This window comes from Enhydra lutris, unplaced genomic scaffold (genome assembly GCF_002288905.1).
Source record: "Enhydra lutris kenyoni isolate GAN:26980312 unplaced genomic scaffold, ASM228890v2 scaffoldscaffold56, whole genome shotgun sequence".
Lineage (NCBI taxonomy): Eukaryota > Metazoa > Chordata > Mammalia > Carnivora > Mustelidae > Enhydra > Enhydra lutris.
The window spans coordinates 4,850,066-4,874,081 of NW_019154140.1; the positions used below are offsets into that span (position 1 = coordinate 4,850,066).

At 35.2% G+C, this 24,016-nt stretch overlaps 1 protein-coding gene across 1 annotated transcript in view; it reads left to right on the top strand.

Annotated features, from left to right (window-relative positions):
- The window catches only part of LOC111157850 (AT-rich interaction domain 2), a 160,670-nt gene that overhangs the window by 115,179 nt on the left and 21,475 nt on the right, over positions 1-24,016 (top strand). Inside the window, exon 16 of the mRNA XM_022519543.1 lies at positions 8,322-8,470. Within this exon, the coding sequence (XP_022375251.1) occupies positions 8,322-8,470 (149 nt within the window). The remainder of the gene's footprint in view (positions 1-8,321; positions 8,471-24,016) is intronic.

Sequence of the window (24,016 nt, forward strand, 5' to 3'; positions counted from 1 at the left end):
CTTGTAAATAGGATTGTAGGGGACTGTCCACGGTTGTTCGACACCTCATCTTGAAAAGGTAATTGTGTCAGCTCACCAGTGTACTCGGGCTCTCCGGCTCCTGTTTTTCAGTGTTTTTTTGTAATATTAAACAGTTCTCAATTGTTAACTTCAGCACATGGTTTAAAGAATCTTTAAAATTCCGTTATCGACCCAAATTAGTAATTTTGTAGACCCAAGGTAGAGGAACACTTGCTAATCTGACATCTCTTGGAGAATTTTTTAAATATAAGTCAGTCTCCTTTGTCACCTTTGGGTGGAGGGGGATATACTAAGAGCATTTCAAAAGGGAGTTCTGTATTTGATTTTGATAGGAGTATGTTTTTGTGGCTCTTTTCACCATTCTTTTATAAAAAAGATGAATCCCATAAGTCCTTTATCAGGTGTTTTCCTGTTATATATTGACTTAGTTGCCTTGGTTCTTGAAAGACTATTGTAATTTCAATTTCTTTCAGCTATTCTGATATTCTTGCTTTTGTGTTTCTTTACTGCTTTGCCCTCCAGTCAGGTTTCTGTTATCCCCTCTTTAATATTCTACTATCCAATCTTTGTTGTACCCTGTAGTCAATAGAAGTGTTTTCTAGGATTAGTGCTACTGAATTGAGGATTCATTCTACCTGTAAAGATTTTAAGGTCAATCTTGTGTGCCGTTTCCACTGAAACTAGGGGTTTACTAGTTTTAACCTTATTTTCTGGATGACTTTTTTTTTCCTTTCTCTTTCCGAACCCCTACATAGCCAGAACCTTCTGTGACTATTGCCAACTCTGCTAGCACTCTTCTGAGTTTGGTTTCTTCTCCACGCTTTTGGTGTTTAGAGCAGATCTATGGCCATTGCTGGCATTAGTACCAAATCTGGGGGTGGAGGGAGGCAGCAGAATGAAAGATGAAAGAACAAAGAATCCCTTGCTTCAGAACAGTTCATCCACTGATGTGCATCTTTTCTCATGTGAGTGGATAAAACTGGACGGTGCTGTTGGGGACATAATGAGATTTTAATTCATACATTAGTACTGTATTGCTTAGGTTTATTTTTATTGCAAGGTACCCAAGTGGGTTGAGTATTCTTTAGTTGATGTGTACATGGCAATTATTATTACTGAGTTTTAGCAAAAAATACTAAAGCAGTTTTCCTCAGACTGCTGTAAGTTGAGTTTTTTTTCATTTATTATACACATTAAAAAATTTTTAAAGTAATAATGGTGTCTGGCATACAGTAAGTTGATTTTTATATTTTTTCCCTTCATTTATAATTTCCCAATTCATCTTGATTAGTTCCTCACTCTGTCTTTTCCTCTCAGATTCTCTTATAATAGTTATAATTTCTAAATAGTTATAATAGACTAAGCCAAATGAGAGAAAAACTCCATTACTGTGGAATTATCAACCCTCATTTTTGCGTGTGTCCTTAATCTTCCCAGTATGATTATATTCAGTAAAGATACTTAAGTAACAAAGAACCAACAATAATACTTGTTAAGACTAGGACCTATGTTAGAAACTTGTTACTGAAAGCATTTTCTCATTTAATCCTTGGAATAACTCTGTGAGGTAAGAATTGTTATTACAATAGAGATGAGGCTCCAAGCTGCAAAATAATTCACCCAAGGTCACCAACTAATGTGACGTGGTTCCAGGACTGAACCACTTGGATGTGTGTCTGAAACAGAGATTCATACTCTTAACCCACTTCTCCACTATTTTAAAAGATTTTGTTGAAAAGTTCTAGAAAGCCATTTTATATATAACATATTGCGTATTTGAACTATTATATTACAGAATGTGAGTAGCATTAAATTATAATTTTAGGACATTAATCCTAAAACTTTTTTCTTTACATATTGGACATATATGTATCTAATTCAGTCCATAAAATTACTGCATTTTATTTACATATTATTATTTATTTTATTAAATGTGTTAAAATAAAAAAAATTACTTTTTAAAATGTGTTCTTTAATATATATTGTCCCAAAGAGTATAGTTTATTTAAAATGGCTACATTCCTTATTTTTAAAATTAGTGTTTGGTTGGCCGGTAGAAATTTAAAATTTTGCAAGGAAAAAGATAGCATGCCTGGTGTCTGTGAGAGTGAGAATTAAAAACTGGGATTCTTACATGTAACACTTAACATGGTGACTGCTACATAGTTGGGCACTCAGTAATAGTACAGCTGTATTTTACCTTCGTATATAGGGAATAAAGTACCTATAAAGGCTAAAAAAGATCAACTGTTTAAGATGGGATCATAAATTTCCTTTGAAGGGTCAGCTGTTGGTCTTCTTAAGAGCCTACTAATAGAAAACCATTTCCATTGTTGCCTAGATACTTCAGATTTCTTTTATATGGACCTTGATTTAACACATTTTATTCACTATTTGAATTGGTACCTTAAAGGAGTAGATGAAATAGAGGATTTTAAATGTGATTTTTCAGCAAAACCTTGTTATTTCTACCATTTCAAGGGGTCTGGGGATATTAAGGAGGTACCTGGAACCCAGGGAGGGACTTTTAGATTTGCAGAATGTTCAGGGCTAGAAAGACCGCAGGGAGAAGTCCCTGCTGAGAATAGCCAACAGGTAATCCTTCCTACTACCATTGTTCTTTCATGTTTCTTTTCTCAGTTTTGTTCCCTTTCACTCTGATTAATCGGCTATATTAATTTCATTACAGAAAAAAAATTAACAGCAGAAAAGGAGAAAGATCTATGAAAGTAAATGACATAACTTCAGATTTTGTGTTTAAATAGTATTTAGCTACGTAATTCATATAAATACAAAATAAATTTTACCTATTTCAAGGCAAACTTCTTTATTTGTAGCTGTTTATTTTAGTCTGTTGTATTTGTAAGTTATAGGATAACTATTCATGAATTGGTATCTTCTGAAGGCATAAAACTAGTTTGGCACATAAAAAAATAAAAATGAAAAAAAAAAGAAAAGTAATTATAAATATTTACCTAAAGATTTGCCTTTTTCAGGAGCATGTAAAACACATGTTGAACAGAACAAGAGGTGTTAATCCCATGATCTGAAGACATGCTAAATTCTTGTATATAAAAGTAGTTTACTTAAGGATGTATTTATTTAAGGTGTTTTATATGTGCTTTTCCTCAGTTCTGTTGAACCATTGCTAATTTGGTTCTGTGTCACACTGAATTTTGGTATCTTCCTGGTCCCTTCCTTTCTTTGATAAAGAGCTTGAAGTTATTCAACCCATCAGAATGCAGATCTGTAGCCTCAAGGGGGCAGCATTTAGTCATAGCCAAGATCGTTTTAGCAAGAACCCCAGGAATTATCATTTCAATATTTTCTTAAGAATACTACTGCTTAAATTTGTGGAGTAATAGCACATTGTAATACATCATAAAAACCGAGAAAGGCATTACCACTAAACATAATAATTGTTTTTGCATTTTAGTGTATCTTTATAAGCCAGTCTTGGTATGTATTGATTATCTAGGTTATATACTTTGTAGGAGTAAAAAACTTGGTAGTTTAAAAACACGAGGGAATGTAAGAGCAGAAAGAATCTTAGATATTATCTTGTCCCAAACCCTCATTTTTAAAAATTGAAGTTACTTTCCCACACTCACAAAGATCTCTTTTCCAGTGATTCCTGTAATTGTCTTAATTCTGTTCTCAAAAGATCTATACATTTAGACTAAGTATAAAATACTTTTATTTCACAGAGTAAATCTAATTTTTGTTCCTCATAACTGCTTCACAGTATCTCTCCTTCCTCGCCTGTGTTTTAGAATATACTTTCTCAGTTCCTTCAAGTAGATCCGAGGTGTCAGGGTGTCTGGTTTATTTGTCATCCTATTTATCTTAAGTCAGTTCTATTTTATAAGTGGTTTTCAAAATCTGTAGCTAGAATTGAACAAACTGTTTCATTACTACCTAGCAAAGAATTTATTTTGAGAATAGATTATGAATTTGTATCTTTCTAACACAGATTGAAGTGTTTAAATTTTATCTTTCTAAGGTTTTTAAAGTTTTTTACTAAGAACATAAGGGTTTAAGAGCCTCAAATCCCAAGTCTTATATCAGAAAATGTTATCACTCTAGGGGCACCTGGGTGGTTCAGTCAGTTAAACATCCAACTCTTGATTTCAGCTCAGGCTCTGTGCTTAGGGAAGAGTCTGCTTGAGCATTCTTTCTCTTTCCTTCTGTCCCTACCCCTGTTTATGTGGTTTCTCTCTCTCTCTCTCTCTCTCAAGTAAATAAATAAATCTTAAATATTATCACTGATCTAGAATTTTTAGCCATAATTTACTCTTGAAAAGATGATCGAGGAAAGCATCATCTTGAAAAGATAATAGAAGAAAGCAAGGCAATAATAAAACTGCTGCATTAACTTTTTCAGTTAGTTTTACATTGCAGAATAAATCACATAGTTGTTTTGCATCCTTTGTGTAATTTTACTTTTTTGGTCACTCACTGCTGGATTTGTGGCTTTGATTTGGTGGGGGGGGGACCCAAAACCTGTAATAAAAAAAAAAAAAAAAGGCTCTTCCTCAATAGAGTAGATGATAGAGAATATTCCTCAAGAGGGATCATTCCAAAAACCATGGCTTTGAAACCTACTTTTACCTTTACACTTGAGTTAGGGTTATGGCTGATGATCTAGCAATTCATGGTAAAAAACTGAGCCTGGTTGGCTCAGTGGGTTTAGCCTCTGCCTTCGGCTCAGGTCATGATCTCAGGGTCCCGGGATCGAGCCCTGCATCAGGCTCCCTGCTGGGCAGGGAGTCTGCTTCTCCCTTTCTCTCTGCCTGCCACTCCCCCTACTTGCACACTCTCTCTCTCTGTATCAAATTAAAAAAAAAAAATAGTAAGGTTAAGAAAAAGTGAACATACAGCCTAAAAGAAATATATTTTGCACTATCATGTAAAAGACCTAATTCTTTTTATTAATTGATATTTGTTTGTTTGTTTATTGGGGGAGGGGCAAAGGGAGAGGGAGAGTGGATCTTTTAACAGTTTATTTTTTATTTTTTATTTTTTTAAAGATTCTATTTATTTATTTGACAGAGATCACAAGTAGATGGAGAGGCAGGCAGGGGGGTGGGGGGAAGCAGGCACCCTGCTGAGCAGAGAGCCCGATGTGGGACTCGATCCCAGGACCCTGAGATCATGACCTGAGCCGAAGGCAGTGGCTTAATCCACTGAGCCACCCAGGTGCCCTGAGAGTGGATCTTTTAAGCAGACTCTGTGCTGAGTGCAGAGTGCAGAGCCCATCGCTGGGTTGGATCTCATGACCCTGAGATCATGACTTGAGCCAGAATCAAGAGTAGGATGATTAACTAAGCACAGGCACCTCAGGAATGTGTAATTTTTTTAATAACAAGAGGAAACCTAAAAATATTCACTCCTATGGTCAAAGGAAATATGAGTCTTAGAATTTCTCATTTGGTATATTTTATAAGTACTTTAATTCTTGGGGTGCCTGGGTGGCTGAGTTGGTTAAGTGTCTGCCTTTGGCTCAGGTCATGATCCCCAGGGTTCTGGGATCAAGCCCCACTATGGGCTCCCTGCTCAGTGGGAAACCTGTTTCTCCCTCTCCCCACCCTCTGTTCGTGCTCTCTCTTGCTATTCTCTATGTCAAATAAATAAAATTTTTTTTTAAAAAGTACTTTAATTCTTTTTGTTTCAGTGATATATTTAGATCTATTTAATTCTTTTTATCACTTTGTCACTTTGTTTATTTTTTATTGTAAAATTTTTTCCAACATATACAAAAGTAGAGCCAAGAAGTCTTCATGTGTCTATCACCTAGCTTTAAATATTATTAAATATTATTACCATTTGCCTTTTTAGTTTCATCTGTTCTTCACAATCATTTTTTTTTTCTTGGAGTACCTTAAAACAAGTATCAAACATTATTTCATTTTGCCAGTAAATCAGAATCTATTTCTCTAATAGTTAAGTACTTTTAACTATTTAGATCTCTCTCTCTCTCCAGTACCAAATCACATCTAGCAGAAATAATAGTGTGTTTAATATTATCTCACATCCAGTTCATTGTTCTCTAGTTGTCTTTTAAAAACAACGTGGGTTTGGTTTTTTTAAACAGCTCGTTTGAATTAAGATCCACAAGTTTTTACACGTTGCATTTGGTTAATGTGTTTTTATTATTAATTTAACAACTTAGATTAATTTCAGTCATCCTTGCCATATCCCTCATTCACATTTGGGGTCAAAATACCTGTGATTATTTGTTAAATTTTCTATGCGACACCAAATAAGAGTTCCACAATGAAAAAAAAAAATAGGTTAAAGATTTGTTAGCACTTTTGAAAATAAAAATAAGCTTAATCTACAAATATATAACAAGATATTCAATAAAATACCTAATTTAAGTGGTAATAGAAAAGGGAACCAGAAGGTTCATTCTGAGGGAATTTGATGCTTCTGGCAAGTTTACCCTTTAATTAAAATTCTGGGATATTTGTAACTTGTTACTCTCTAATATTTGTATTTGGCTGAAACTGATTCTCTTGGTTACTCCCCTTATTAGAATTTCTTGGATTTTTATTGCAATATTTTCATTTCAGGGAAACAATTTGAGTAATTCTTTTGATAAATAGGCTAATTCTAATGTTACCTTCCATTCCTTTGTCTCTGATCCTTTTTTTTTTCTTTTGTCTGCTTTCTCAGCATCAGTTTTTATGGCTTTAAGAATTCCCAGGAGAATGATTGTGAGATCCGTGTTTCCAGCATTAACTTCTATTAATAGACATTTGTAGTTGATCTGCCACTGTCCCCAAAGCAGACTCATTCATTATCTTTCCTCCAAAGTTTAGTTTCCCTTATCTATTTGGACTTCTAGCATATATGTTGCCATTTGTTGAGAATCTAAAACTAGGCTCTTCATCTGTAGTTTCTCTAGTCTTCAAACAATCCCTTATGTTAAGATTTCATTACTTAATAGTTTATAGATGAGGAAACAGGATCACAGAGGTTAAAGAGATTGCCCTGAGTCACATAACTAGTTTAAAAGGCAAATTGAAAGTTTGAGTACTGATGTGTCAAGCTAAAAAGTCCACACCCTATCCATGGCATCTGTTTTTCATGCATGCATATGCATGTATATGTTTTCTCACTGACCATATTATAAAATCTTAAGTGTGGGGCCAGATCCTATTATGGAAACAACTTCAATCATATCCCAAAAGAAGATTTTCTTTTTCTTAGAGCTTGGAACTCAAAGAGTCCTAGGACTTCACATTTCTAAACTTTTTTTCAGCATTTTATTCTCTTTTTTCATTTTTATGCTCTAGCCTTATAGCTTACTGTCTTTTTTCTAATTATTATGGATTTTAATCTGATGTTTGCAGAAATTTTTAACTAGTTTTGCCCAGCTATTTCCAATATTACCTTATAAGTGAATGAGTATATTTAATATTTTTCCAGAGTTTAAATTTATTGCCATTAAACAATGCTTTGAAAATGGTGTGCTACCATTTCTATATGAGAAATTCATTATTATTTTTCCCTTTGTGATATGTTATGAATAAAATCTGAGTTAAGGTTCAAAGAAAATATTTTGCCTCAAATTGTTTTAAGCCATATTATAATTATGTATTTTTCAGAGAGAAAGGGATAGGCTACAGAAGAAGAAAATATAGCTTATATTTAAAAGACTTATGAATTAGAATTGGATTTAGAATTCTTTTACTTGTATTGTCCATCAAAAGCTGAAACTGAACAACTTTAAAGACTAAAGTTGTTAAAATGGCTTACTATAAAATAATATAACATTCTACTTATGGTTACTTCATTTTTAACATCAGAAATTTTCTTTGCGTTTTGCTATGATTGTTTTATGTTGTAGTCATTAAAAAATCTGAAAGGAAATATATGCAAAGAAAGATTAATTTGCAATTGATTCGTTCTTGTGCAGAATGTAAGTAAATCAATGAGTGCATTTATAGTAGATTTATTCCTCATTTTAATCTATAGTTTTGTTTCTGCCTAATGTATTGATCTAAAATTTCTTAATTCTAAATAATTTATGTCCTGTAACATTAACAATGTGATCTTGCCTTTGTGGTTCATATGAAATAAAAGAATCTTTCCTAATTATTTTTATAAAAATAATTATCTTTTTTAAAGAATTTTTAAGAAATAATTACTAACTACAAATGTAAATGCTATGTTAGAAGTGCATAACTAGCAATGTAATCATAATTGTCATTATAATCATTTATGCCTATACTATAAAATATGAATGTCTTTCAGTGTCATCTCACAAACTGCGTGGTTGTGTTTTTTCACAGAACACTCCTATGACGCCTTCACCAGCTGTGCAAGTACAGAGCCAGCCTAACACTTCCCAGCCTTCTCCATTCAGTGCATCTAGTCAGCAAGGGGATCCAGTGAGAAAACCTGGACACAACTTCATGTGTCTGTGGCAGTCTTGTAAAAAGTAAATGGAAATTTTATTTGATACACATAAATGCTCTTTGTTCTGGAATGCTTTTATATTTACATTTCTGTCATCTCTACTTTTATGAAAAAATTTTTTTGAAACCACTGAAGTCTTTTAGCAAAAATACTTCCTGTTAGGAGGGATGTTGATATAGTCCAGTGGCACCTGAGCTAAAAAATTTATATAAATGGTAGAAAGAGCTTCATTGCCTAATGGTAGGTTATTGGGGAATGCGTCTCAGTATTAGTTTTTAACAAAAGAAAATCAGCTAAGTATTTGATTTCATATTTGGCTATGAAATGAGATAGGTTTTTTAAAGTAACTTGAAGTTGGTGGTAGCTATCAAATTTTTGTAGCAACTTAAAGATAATAATCTGTTAGGAAGAATGATTTGTATTAAATTTGAGTTTGGGTTGGACACCCCATGAAAATTATTTTTAAAGCCATACCATCCCACCATGTAATAACTAAAATGAACAGTGAGTACGATTGAACTTCCTAAAACAGGACTTTCTTATGAAATGCTTGCAAATAATGTTGGTTAAAATAAGATAGTTCTTTAACAGTGCTCAGCCAAGACCCTTTGTTTTGTCACTTTTTAGAGGTCTAGGACTAAGGCACTTGTCTTAATAGACATAATACCCTTCATTTTTTTGGATATCAAAGTTCCATTTCACGTTAACTGAGAGCAGTAATTACCATATTCTTTTAAAAATTATATTTGCTGTTCATAATTTTTATGATATACTACAGATGTACTTTTACTGTAAACTTCATATAGAGGTTTGTTGTGGGGTTGTGGCTGTCACTGTAGAGTAGGGGATTATTTTTTTTCTATTTTTTTATTTTTTATTAACATATAATGTATTATTAGCTCCAGGGGTATAGGTCTGTGAATCTCCAGGTTTACACACTTCACAGCACTCACCATAGCACATACCTTCCCCAATGTCCATAACCCAGTCACCCCCAGCAACCCTCAGTTTGTTTTGTGAGATTAAGATTCTCTTATGGTTTGTCTCCCTCCCAATCCCATCTTGTTTCATTTATTTCTTTCCTACCCGCCAAACCCCCAACTTTTGTTGCCTCTCAACTTCCTCATATCAGGGAGATCATATGATAATTGTCTTTCTCTGATTGACTTATTTCGCTCAGCATAATACCCTCTAGTTCCATCCACGTTGTTGCAAATGGCAAGATTTCATTTCATTTCTTTTGATGGCTGCATAGTATTCATATATATATATATATATATATATATATATATATATCTCCCACATCTTCTTTATCCATTCATCTGTTGATGGACATTTAGGTTCTTTCCATGGTTTGGCTATTGTGAACATTGCTGCTATAAACATTTGGGTGCACGTGCCCCTTCAGATCACTACATTTGTATCTTTAGGGTAAATACCCAGTAGTGCAGTTGCTGGGTCATAAGGTAGCTCTATTTTCAACTTTTTGAGGAACCTCCATGTTGTTTTCCAGAGTGGTTGAACCAGCTTGCATTCCCACCAACAGTGTAGGAGGGTTAGAGTAGGGGATTATTAATAGTGTGCACAACTTTGGACAGTGTTCATCAAACTAAATCTAAACCCAATAGTGGTGTCATGAAATCATTTTGTCAGGTCTCTTCTTGTGGGTTTTTGCTGGGTTTTTTTTTCCCAATTAAAAAAACGAATAAGGTTCTATCATGTTAGTAAAGGTAACTATCATTTCCAGTTTTATATGTGTATAGTATAGGCATTTGTGTATTAGATTATAGTGTAAAACTGTTTGTCAAAAGGTAGTTTAGCACAAGTCAGTGCTTTCAGTGGTCTTTGATTATTTCTTTTGTTTATTTTGACCTTTGTTTTGTTTATGTTGTAAGTTAATTTGAAAGGTTTTTCACCAAAGTCAACTGTAATCTTTCCTTTTTTTAGATTTTCTTTTTGTCTTTTCATGCAAATGGAAGCTAATGGAATAGGTAGTCACCTAATACTGTTTGTTGACTAAAAAGTTTGGGAATAGTTGCTTTAGATGAAGCACTTATAGTATTTCAAGAAAAAAAAGTTGCTGGAGTTTATGAGTCTAAATGCCTAAATGCATGACACAATTTCCCATCTTGCTACAAGATTTGATCTGTGCCTCCTCTTTGAAAGTCTTTTTTGAATAAGACTCAACAAGGCTTCCTAGAGCCTGTCACTTTTTAAAGCCAGTTTTAGATGCTGCCATCTCAATTTGATTCTGCAAATATTTACTGAGTACCCTCTAGGAGGGTGTATGTGCTAGGAGTTAGAAATAAAAAAGATCATTCTCAGCTTCTATAGAAGCACATCCAAAAAACAAACTTATGGTATAAATAAGTGCTATAAAGAGGTAGTTGGCAGCATAGTGGACAGTTAATGCAATGCTGAGATGGTTAGAAAAGTTTCAGTACAGGAGCTCCTGGGTGGCTTAGTCTGTTAGGCAGCCGCTCTGGTTGTGATCTCGCGCTCATGAGATGGGAGCCCTGCGTTGGGCTTGCACTTGGCGCAGAGTCGGCTTCAGATTCTCTATCCCTCCGCTCCTTTTCTCTCAGTTATTTGAGTTTTATGAAGAGAGTTTTAGAAGTGGCATTGTGTACTTCCATCAGGAGACATGTAATATCTTGTCTCTTTTTTTGTGATGTCAACAGCCATTGAGGATCATCACCTAAATCTATCATTTCATTAAGAGTTGTAAAATGTGGGACGACTGGGTGGCTCAGTTGGTTAAGCAGCTGCCTTCGGCTCAGGTCATGATCCCAGCGTCCTGGGATCGAGTCCCACATCGGGCTCCTTTCTCATCAGGGAGCCTGCTTCTCCCTCTGCCTCTGCCTGCCATTCTGTCTGCCTGTGCTTGCTCTCTCTCCCTCTCTCTCTCTCTGACAAATAAATAAAATCTTTAAAAAAAAAAAAAAGAGTTGTAAAATGTAAACGTTCCCTCTTACCAACTTTTTGGTTTCTCTGAGGCATAGTAAGTTCCTAGAGAAAAGGCTAGATAGGTTATTTATGATAGTTCTTGCTTACCAGTTTTCAAAATATTGCATTATTTACTTGTATTCTTCAAAGGTGTCCCATGAAGTTTGGATTCTGTTTGTTTTTGTTTTTAGTTTCGTTATAAATGAGCTTATGATGTTTTCAGTGTCATTATAAGTGAACTTATGAATTTAAAAATATTGGAGTTATTTTAGTCCATTCAAGTTATTATTTCTTGATGTTTGAATCATCCCATCTTTAACGAGTAGAGGCCTATTCATGCTGGTTCCCAGTTCCTTTGGTTGATCTTAATATCAGTGATCTTAATATGTCTTTAGCAGTTTCCTTGCTCTCTGTTAAACAAAATGTTCCTGCTGCACACATGGCATCAAATTTCTCCGAAGAGGTCTTTTAATGGGAAATGGTATTTAGTCTAGGTTCCAGGGAGTATCCATTGTGTTTAATTAAGTTTGTTATTGTTCTAGCTAGATGTTTTAGTGACAGACTAGAAAAACTCATGGTTTTTATTTCATGCTTAGGAGGAGCTTCTCAATTCTTAGATCACATCATACACATTTTGTTGCCTTCCACTACTTTAATTTTTTAACTTTTTGATCGATCTGTAATTTAGTTTTATGTATAAAGTATGAATCTAGCTTTATTTTTTCCAAATGGCTAACATATTGGTGTTTATCTTTTCCTTAAGTGTTTGAATTTCTACCCTTGTTATAATATTAAATTCCTGTATGCTTTGTCTGTTTCTGTATTACCTGTTATCCCACTGGTCTCTGTCCTTATTATACCACCAGTTTAAATTTTAATGTTGGATATGGCAAGATTCCTCTCCTAATTTTTCTTTTTCAGGGTGTTTCTCAATTTTTTTCAAGCACTTATCCCAAGCACTTTGCTAGATTTTGAAATTAGAGTGATTTATAAATTGGACTTGGTACATGTACAGATACTTATACTTTCAAATGAACTTTAGAATGTTTCTAGAGATCCAAAAAAAAGCATGTTGGCATTTTCATTGTAATTGCTTTTTTTTTTTTTTTTTTTAAGATTTTTTTTTTTTAATTTATTTGTCAGAGAGAGAACACAAGCAGGGGAGCAGCAAGCAGAGGGAGAAGCAAGCTCCCTACTAAGCAAGGAGCCCAATATGGGACTCAGTCCCAGGATCCTGGGATCAACGACCTGAGCCAAAGGCAGATGCTTAACCTACTGTGCCACCCAGGTGTCCCTTGTTATAATTGCTACTAATGAATTTTTTTGGTAGTGTTTGTCTTTTCAGTCTTATTTCTTCCCTTATAAGAAAAAGGTATCAGCTTATGGTATTATAGTCTTTTCTACCCCAGAACAGTTTGAAAGTTTTCTTCACATACATTAATTGTAGAATTTACTGCTAGTTGTGGCTCTTATTTTTTTTTTGTTGCTATCATAAAGTCTTATAACTTCTATTATATTTTTCAACTGGTGGTTTTTTTCCTATATGTCCTCTTATCCAATTAAAATATATTTCCAGAATAGTTATATAATAGTTGTGATAATATGCATCCTTATTGTTTAAAAAATTAGTAAACTATATTTTAGAGCACTTTTAGGTTTATAGAAAAGTTGAGCAGATAGTGCAGAGAGTTCCCATGTATTCCCTCTTCCTTGCAGTTTCCCTAGTACTAACATCTTGTGTTAGTGTGATGTGTATGTTAAGATTGATGAGTAACATTTATACCTTACTATTAGCTAAAATCCATAGTTTACATGAGGATTCACTCTTTGTGCTATACAGTTGTGTGGATTTTGACAGTGCATAATGTCACATATTCATCTTTACAGTATTCTACAGAATAGTTTTACCACACTGAAATGCCCTGTTTGATCTGTTCAACTCTCTTTACTGCCTCCCGTCTTTCCGCCACCTCTGTGCCCCTGGCAACTACTGATTTTCTTACTATCTCTATAATTTTGCTTTTGCCCAGAACGTTATAAAGTTGGATCAAACAGTGTGTAGTCTTTTCAGACTGGCTTCTTTCACTAAAAATAGAAATTTTAAGGTTCCCTGTGTCTTTTTGTGGGTTGATTGCTCATTTCTTTTTATTGCTGAGTAATAATAATTCCATCGTATGGATGCACCAGTCTATTACCTATCAAAGGACATTTTGATTGCTTCTGGCTTTTGGCAGTTAAGAAGTTGCTATAAATATCTGTGTTTAGTTTTGTGTAGACATAACTTTTTCTTTTTTTTAAAGTAAGCTTTGCACCGAACATGGTGCTTGAACTCGCAACCCTGAGATCAAGAGTCACATGCTCCACCGACTGAGCTAGCCAGGCGCCCGTGTATGGAAATGATTTTTAACTCATTTAGGCAGATTCCTAGGGTTACAATTACTTGATTGTATGGTATGCTGTATTTGGCATTGTAAGAAACTGCTGAGCTATTTTTCAGAGTAGCTGTACTGTTTTGTATTTTTCACCGTCAATGAATGAATGAGAGTTCCTGCTCCTCCACATCCTTATCACTATTCAGTATTGTCAGTTTTTTAGATTTTAGCCCTTCTAATAGATGTGCCTTCATATCTATGTTGTTTTAACTTGTATTTCCCTGGTAACAAAAGATGTTGAGCATCTTTTCATTTACTTATTTACCACCTGAATATCTTCTTTGGTAGGGTATCCAGATTTAACCTGTTTTTTAATTGGGTTGTTTGCTGAGTTTTTAGTAATATATATGTGTTAGATTTTGTCATATCTTTTCTTTCTTCTGCATCTGTTGATATGATCATACGATTTTCCTCCTTTAGCCTGTTGATGTAACGGATTGCATCAGTTAATTTTTGAATATTGAATCAGCTTTGCATATGCAGTGAAAAAGTTAAATATGTATATTTTTCATCTTATCCTAAGGTATTTATTTAGTGTTTTTACATTTGGCCTAAGAGGCTCAGCAAAGTGGGAGATAGAGCAGCAGGGTAGGGGCACACAATGACATAGTGCATCCTTCATTTTTTGTTGGTATATAGTTTTTTTTAATGTTATTTGACTGGATTTGCTAATATTTTTCTTGAGGATTTCTTTTATCTTTTTTTTTTTTTTTTAAGATTTTATTTGTTTTGTCAGAGAATGAGAGAGAGCACAAACAGGGGCAACAGGCAGAGGGAGAAGCAGGCTCCCCATGAGCAAGGAGCCCAGTGCGGGACTCCATCCCAGGACATTGGGACCGAAGGCAGACGCTTAACCTAGACTGAGCCATCCAGGCATCTTTTTTTTTTTTTTTTTTTTTTTTTTTTAAAGTGGGCTCCACAGTGTAGAGCCCAATACAGGGCTTGAACTCATGACCCTGAAATCAAGACCTGAGCTGAGATCAAGGGTCAGGCACTTAACTGCCTTAGCTACCCAAGTGCCTCTTTTTGAGGATTTTTACACCTGTGTTCACAAGAGTTACTGGTCTGTAGTTTTTCTGACTTTTTATGTATGGTTTTGGTATTAGGGTAATGCTGGTCTTATGTAATGAATTAGGAAATGTTCTCTCCTTCTGTTTTCTGGTAGAGATTACAGAGAATTGGTATCATTTCTTCCTTTAAAGTTTGGTAGAATTCACCAGTGAAACCATAAATCATTGGTTCAGTTTTTTCAATAGTTAAGGCTTGTTCAAATTATTCTTCTTGTGTGAGTTTTAGCAGATTGTGTCTTTTATTTCATAAATTACCAAATGTGTGGCATAGAGTTATTTATAACATTTATTATCCTTTTAATGTTCATAGGCTCAATAGCAATGAAAGAAGCTTTCATTTCTGGTATTAATAATTTGTGTCATTTCTCATTCTTTCTCTTGGTTAAGCTAGCTAGAGGTTTATCTACTTTATTGATCTTTTAAAACAACCAGTTTTTGGTTTTGTTGATTTTCTCTGTTGATTTCCTATTGTCATTTCATTGATTTCTACTTTATTTTTTATATTTTTGTTTTTAACATTTTTTAATATTTTTTCTATTTTTTTCTATTTTTATATTGTTCCTTTTCTAGTTTTCTAAGGTGGAAGCTTAGATTACTGATTTTAGATCTTTTCTAATATATACATTTCATGCTAAAACTTTTCCTCTGTATACTGCCTTAGCTATATCCCACAAATTTGGTAAGTTATAATTTCATTATCACTTAGTTCAAAATATTTTAGAAGTGTGTTGTTTAATTTCCAAATATTTTGGGGTAGTCCCCCTATCTTTTTGTTAGTGATTTTTAGCTTAATTACATTACAATCTGAGGGCATACTTTATATGATTTCTCTTCTTTTAAATTTAAGGTGTATTTCATGTCCTGGAATGTAGTCTATCTTGGTAAACATTCCATGTGAGCATGAGAAGAATGTATTTTCTGTTGATGTTAAAGTATTATACAAATGTCAGTTAGATCCAATTGATTGATGGTGCTCTTTAGTTCAAATACATCCTTACTGATTTTCTGCCTGCTGGATCTGTCATTCGCTGATAGAGTTGTGCTAAGTTTCCAAGTATAATTAGTGGATTTGTCTTTTTCTTCTTGCACTTCTGTCAGATTTTGCTCATATTTTGATGCTTTGTGTTAGGATGCAGACCTTAAGAATTGTATGTCTTTGTGAAGAGTTGACCTCCTTATCATTATGTAATGTTCCTCTTTATTTCTTTTTTTTTTTTTTTTAAGATTTTATTTATTTATTTGACAGAGAGATCACAAGTAGGCAGAGAGAGAGGAGGAAGCAGGCTCCCTGCCGAGCAGAGAGCCCGATGCGGGGCTCGATCCCTAGACTCTGAGATCATGACCTGAGCCAAAGGCAGCGGCTTAACCCACTGAGCCACCCAGGCGCCCCCTCTTTATTTCTGATAGTAACCGTACTCTGTAGTCTGCTTTGTCTGACATTAGTGTAGTTACTCCAGCTTTCTTTTTGTTACTATTGGTGTGGTATATCTTTCACCATCCTTTTATTTTGGGGGGCGGGGTGGAGTATAAAATGGATTTTAATGTTCAAACTAATATTATTGGTCCCCAACTGTCAACTTTGAATATGATTTTCTCTTCTTCCCACCCCCCCCCCAGGTTTTCCTCATATAAGTCAATCCTTTAACTTTTGCTAACTGCCTTTAAAATTTTTTTTTAATTCAAGTGTAGTTGGTGTACAGTGTTACATTGTTTCAGGTGTACAACTTAGCCACTTGACAATCATATACATTATGCAACGTATTCACTATGCTAAGTTTAGTTACCATGTGTTATCATACAAAGCTATTACAGTATTATTGATTGTACTCCCTGTGCTGTACTTTTCATCCCCATGACTTACTTATTTTAGAACTGGAAGTTTGTTCTTTTTAATCCCCTTCACCTATTTTGCTCATCCCCAAACACCTCCATCACTTTTATAATCTGTGTTTTTATATCTCACCACACACAGTTGGGTTTCATTTTGTTTATCTACTCTGCCAGTCTCTTTATGTTTAGATCATTCACATTTAAAATGATTATTGGTACAGTTGCATTAATATTTATCATATTTATAAATGTTTTCTATTCAGTTCACTTGTGTTTTGTATCTTTTCACATGTTTTACTTTCTTTGGTTTTAGTTGAGTTATTTAGCATATCAGTTATACTTCTTCTAAAAACTTCTTGTGGTTGTTCTGGAGTTTGAAATACATATTTACGCCTAATCTAGTTTGCTTTCAAACAGCAATATACTGTTTCATGTGTAGTACAGGTACCTTGTAATGAAGTATTCTTACTTCTTCCCTTGTGTCCTTACACCGTGCTGTCATTCATTTCACTTATCCAAAAGATTTAATCACCAAATACATTGTTGTTGTTACTCTGAACATTTATCAGTTCAGTTCAGTTAAAAATAAGAAAAGTAAAATATTTCATTCTACTTCCATTTTTCTCCTTCTCCAGTACCCTTCCTATCTTTATAAACATCCTAGTTTCTGACCTCCACCATTTTTCTTCTCTATGAAGAATCTCTTTTAACATTTCTTATAAGGCAGATCTACTGTGCAAATATACCTCAGTTTTTAATCTGAAAAAATATTTTTTCTTCACTTTTGAAACAATTTTGTGGACATAATTTTTTTTTCTTTTAACTTTAAAATTTTCATTCTACTCTTCTTGCTTACATGGTTTCTCAAGAGACATCCAGTGTAATCCAGTGTTGTGCTATCAGTAAGGTTTTTGTTTTTGTTCTTTTCCCTCCAGCTATTTTCAAGACTTTTTGTCTTTGGTTTTTAGCTTTTTGAATATATCTAAGTGGTGTTTTTTTGTTTGTTTGTTTGTTTTACATTTATCCTATTTGGTATTCTCTGAGTTTCCTAGATCTGTGGTTTGGTGTGTGTCATTAATTTTGGAACATTCTCAGCCATTCTCAGTTCAAATATTTCTTCCACTTTATCTCTTTCCTCTTTCTGGTATTTCCGTTACACATATGTCAGACCTTTTGTAATTGTCTCACAGTTCTTGAATATGTTTCCTTTTTTTTTCTCTTTGTTCTTCAGTTTGGGAAGTTTCTACTCATACAAGTTTAAACTCACTGATTCTTTTCTTGGTAACATCCAGTCTATTGATGGTTTCATCAAAAGGCATTTTTTTTAAGGCTTTATTTTATTTTATTATTTATTTATTTATTTAAAGATTTTATTTGTCCATTTGACAGGGAGAGATACAATGAGAGAGGGAACACAAGCAGGGGGAGTGAGAGAGGCAGAAGCAGGCTTCCACTGAGCAGGGAGCCCGATGCGGGGCTCGATCCCAGAATTCTGGGATCATGACCCAAGCCGAAGGCAGACACCCAACGACTGAGCCACCCAGGAGCCCCTAAGATTTTATTTTTTTAATTTAATTTTTTAAAATATTTTATTTATTTATCTGTCAGAGAGAGAGCAGAAACAGGGAGAGCTGCAGACAGAGCAGGCAGAGGGAGAAGCAGGCTCCCTGCTGAAAAGGAGACCGAAGTAGGACTTGATCCCAGGACTCTGGGTTCATTACCTGAGGCAGACACTTACCTGACTGAGCCGCCCAGCTGTCCTAAGATTTTATTGTTCAAGTAATCTCCACACCCAGCACAGGACTCAAACCCCTAAGAATGATATCAAGTCACATGTTTCACTCACTGAGCCAGCCATTCCTCAAAGACATTCTTTATTTCTGTTACAGTATTTTTTATTTCTAGCATTTTTTTTCAAGATTTTATTTATTCATTTGTTAGAGAGCACAAGCAGAGGGGGCAGCAGGCAGAGGGAGAAGCAGGCTCCCGCTGAGCAGGGAACGCGATGTGGGGCTCAATCCCAGGACCCCAGGATCATGACACGAGCCGAGGGTAGACACTTAACCGACTGAGCCACCCAGGCGTCCCTCTAGCATTTCTTTTTGATTCTTAGCATCTCCATTTCTCTGCTTACTTTACCCATATCTTCTTTCACGTTGCCACTTTGTCCATTAGAGCCTTAGCATATTAATCATATTTGTGTTAAGTCTGCAGTGTGGTAATTCCAAAGTCTCTGCCATTATCTGTGTTTGGTTCTCATGCATGCTTTGTTTCTTCAAACTGGTTTGGATTTGTTGTTAGGTTTTGGTATTTGGTTTCTGGTTGGTTCTTGGGTTTGTTGTTTTTTGTTTTGTTTTTTTGCATTTAGCATGCTTTGTAACTTTTTTTGAAAGCCCGGTAAGTTCTATCAGTTAATGGGAACTGAGGCAAAGAGACCTTCAGTGTTCAGTTTTTGCTTAGGAATTATGCAGCGTTTAATGTTTGCTGTAGCTGTCGGTGTCAGAGGCTTCAGTTTCTTCTAGTGTCCTTTATGTCCCACTCCCCTGTTGTCTTTGGGTTTTGTTGGAAGCTCATTTTTTAAGATTTATTTATTTTATTTTAGCACATATGGGGTGAGGGGAAGAGGAAGGGAATCTCAAGCAGACTCCCTGCTGAGCACAAAGCCCCGTGCAGGGCTTGATCTCAGGACCCATAAGATCATGACCCCAGCCTAAACAAAGAGTCACATGTTCAACCCTCTGAGCCACTCAGACACCCTGAAGCTCATTTTTTTTTTTTTTAAGATTTTATTTGTTTATTTGACAGAGAGATCACAAGTAGGCAGAGAGACAGGCAGAGAGAGAGGGGGAAGCAGGCTCTAACAAGCAGAGAACCTGATGCGGGGCTCGATCCCAGGATCCCGGGATCATGACCTGAGTCAAAGGCAGACGCCTAACCCACTGAGCCACCCAGGTGCCCCCTGAAGCTCATTTTTAAATAGAGTCTGTATCTTACAACTCTCTTGGTTGTAATCCTCTGTTATTATACAGGAGCCTTGTTGATGTGGTGATAAGGTATTGTAGATGAGAAGCATTCTATCATCTCATGATTAAATCTAACTTTTTTTAGTGGGCTGAATCTAAGGGCTTTGACTTTAAGAAGAGTTTCTTTTTTTAGATTTTATTAATTTATTTGACAGAGAGCAAGAGACAGATCACAATTAGGCAGAGAGGCAGGCAGAGGGGTGGGGGGAAACAGGCTTCCCGCCGAGCAGAGACCCTGAAGCAGGGCTGGATCCCAGAACCCCGAGACCATAACCCGAGCTGAAGGCAGAAGCCCAACCCACTGAGCCCCCCAGGCGCCCCAAGAAGAGTTTCTTTTATTTTCTTTATTTTTCTCCCCTTATGTGAGACAGGGAATCTGGAGGGCTCAAGTTATCTAATTCTCCTTCCCCTAGTCCAGATAAGGCTTTAGTAATTTTCCTTGAGGGGAGGCCCTTGGTAAGGAGAAAAGAACACTCTGGGCATATTTAAAATTGATTGCCTTCACTCTCCCCATGCTAGAAAGCCCTAAGTTTTCCTCCAGTCTTTACCTTAGGACCCTGGTAAAATTCCTGGAGGTAAAACTCACAAAATCGTGGGCAGCTGCACAGCCCCACCCCCAGCCCCAGCCCCTGTCAGAGTTTTTATCTTTCAAGATAATCCATACTAGACCTCCCATCAATTCATCGATCTCTGATTAAGTATTCCTACCGGTTACTGACTCTGGAAGTTATTTGTGATTCTCTATATTCGACTATCTCCAGTGTTTCAGGGAGGCAGTTTGCCTTGTGACCTCAGTTCTCTGCTGGATTTAAGAAGAATTGGTAATTTTCAGTTCAGCTTTTTTCTTGTTCTGAGGATGGCAGTGACTATTTCTCAGCTCATATGTCTGAGCAAAAACTTGGAAGATATTTGTCCTTATCTTTATTCTTGTTTTTATATCATCAGCATAATGTGGACTATTAGTTTATAACTGAAATATGTAAGTATATGTGATTATGTTTTGTGTTTGATCCTTGTTTAAGAAATGGGACCCAAAAATTCTCTATAATAAAAAATACCCATGAACTGCTCTTTTAATTCTGTGCATTTAAGAGGAAAGGATTCAGTGACTCTGGTAAGCCAAGAATTTACATTCATTGTTTTTAGTACTGTTTCTTGGCCACAGTGTTCTTTGAATAAGCAATGTAGGGATAAAGGGGACATTTGAGAGGGACCTCCAACTTAATCTTTAATCATAGTATCTCTGCCTTTTACTTTATGTATAAAGACTCTAAGTCCTATTTTGTTTGAAAAAATGGTTCTGCTGCTATGAAAGACATTTGAAAGCCACTTTTGTTTGTTTGTTTGTTTGTTTGTTTTAATTTATTTATTTATTTGTCAGAGAAAGAGCCCAAGCAGGGGGAGCAGCAGGCAGAGCAGGCAGAGGGAGAAGAAGGCTTCCCACTGAGCAGGGAGCCCAGTGCGGGACTCAATCCCAGGACCCTGGGATCATGACCTGAGCCAAAGGCAGACACCCAGCTGACTGAGCCACCCAGGTGTCCCTGAAAGCCACTTTTTAAGAATACATCATTTCTGGGGCGCCTGGGTGGCTCAGTGGGTTAAAGCCTCTGCCTTCGGCTCAGGTCATGATCTCAGGGTCCTGGGATCGAGCCCCGCATCGGGATCTCTGCTCAGCAGGGAGCCTGCTTCCTCCTCTCTCTCTGCCTGCCTCTCTGCCTCCTTGTGATCTCTCTCTCTCTGTCAAATAAATAAATAAAATCTTTAAAAAAAAAAAAAAAAAGAATACATCATTTCTCATTGATATCTGGCTAATAACTATTATAGAAAAGACAAAAATTATTTTCCTTTGGCAAAAATGTAATCTATATCACGTTTCTATTTAGAGTTGTATCATTAGAGAGTCAAACAGAATTTAGAAGAACTCAGTAAACGTTTCCAATGTGGAAGCTGTTCTCTGTAGAAACTAGGGACTTTTATTTGCTCTAATAAATTTTATATTCCCTGGACCACCTAGGAATCTCCTCAAGTGATGCTGAGGTTTAAGCTACTGGGTTCCTACTGAACCTATTGTAGTTGTAGTTCCTCCTAAAGATTCTAACATAAGATTTCCTTACTCCTACTATATAATCCTTAAAGATACTTTTGCATCAGGATGAGATTTGAATAATTATTTGTCTCATGGGAAATAACAGAGAACAACAGGAAACATCAGCCTCACTATATGTGACCAATGAATGAAAACTAGAATTCGTATTCTCTGTAAAGGTGCTTTTACTTCTTAACATCCAAAATCCATGGTAAATCTTTAATTTCTTCTAGTAATTAAAATTTCAGAAATAATGTAGTCAGTTTAAGGAGTTAAATGAAAAAAAAATTAAAATATTTAACAAAAACTGATGGCAGTTTTATACATTTTGCTTTAAGGTAAAGAAGTTTCTAAAGATTAGTTGAGCATGATATATAATTATCTTGAAGGATCTGGAAATACTTGATATAGAGTAAGATATCCAGAGTAGAAATTTATAATTCATGATATATCAGTGACTGCTTAATTCTAGTTAAATTACCAGTTTATGTTGAAATTAATTCAGTAATTAGATTACTTGACAGTTTGGAATTCATTTTATAGCATCTTTTGTCTAAATTTTGTGGCCATAAGACCAGAAGTTATCTTCAGAGGGTTGATGTTTTGCATCCTGGAGTTTTTATCATATTAGCACAATGTCTGGCACATAAAGGGCTTTTAATTAATATTTGTTGAGTGAGTTAAATTAAAGAAGTTTGGCTTGATTTTATAGTCAACAGTACTTTGCTGACCTAGCCTGTTGGCATCTTATTTTTTCAACTGAAGGTAACAGCTCATCACCTTGCTGTTCCTACATTTATAAAAGATTTTACGTGAAAGCTATAGAATCAATGGATATTTTGTTAATATTATTATACTTAAAGTTTGAACTAATAAGCCTTAATAAATGTAGGATAAATTTTATGTAATACCTTTGGTAGCATTAGCTTGAGGTATATTCCTTGGGCCTTAACTACTGATGCATAAAAATGTATTATTAGGAAAAGCTCTAATTCCTTCCACAGCTGATGGTAGAACTTTCTATTTTACTTCATTCTTTCAAACACTGGATACCAAAGAGTATTTAAAGATGGTACCCAAAACACACACACACACACATATACATACTTATCTTTTTTTTTAAGTATTCCTACCTACTGTTATACATATATATATACACATATATGCATAGTTACACATATATATATACCATATATATGAAATTTGCCAAATAGTGTTGAAGGCCTTTTTAGAGTTACATTGGGGAATAGAATTGACTAAGGTGAGAATCTAGCCTGCATTTTACTAATAACCTTATTCCTTAGAAATTATTCACAGAATAAGAGAATTATGTACCAATGCTAACCTCTTAAACCTACTGTGCTTTCAGAATTTGCAGTATTAAAAATAAGAAAAAATTTATAGCATCATAGATACTGGGTGTAAAAATATACTTCAGTTTTTATGTAGGTATAAACTTATGCATATTATCCAAGTAAACAATCATGTATTATAGTAGAGCAGCAAAAAAGTTAGGTCTTTAGACATATCTGGTCTCAAATCCCAGCTTTTGCCACATAGTTGTATGCTCTGGAAAGTTACTCCTTTGAAAGCTTGTTTTCCTTAGCAGTAAAGCGGGGATAATTTTACCTTTAACAAAGAGCCATCATAGAAATCAGAGAAGATGTTGTTTGTGAATATATGAAATACAAAGTAAGAAGCAAAAGGAAGAAGTTCAGGTCAGAAGGCACTTTATGCTGTGAGTAGCTTTGTCAGGAAGAGTGTGAAGTGATACACAGCCATATCTTTCAAGGAGTCCGTGTGAGTATCCAGCCTCAAATTCATTTGTACAAATTCATTTGTATGCCTTATTTGTCTCATTAAAAACAGACAAGTACACACATCATCATTCATTTTTTTTAAATATTTTTATTTATTTTTTCGACAGAGAGAGATCACAAGTAGGCAGAGAGGCAGGCAGAGAGAGAGAAGAGGAAGCAGGCTCCCCACCAAGGAGAGAGCCCGATGTGGGGCTCGATCCCAGGACCCTGGGATCATGACCTGAGCCAAAGACAGAGGCTTTAACCCTCTGAGCCACCCAGGGGCCCCCATTCATTCATTTTTATTTTATCTCCAAGCTTATGTTTAGTTAAGTATAACATATTTATTGAAATGCCTAAATTGTGCATATGTACTTCTACA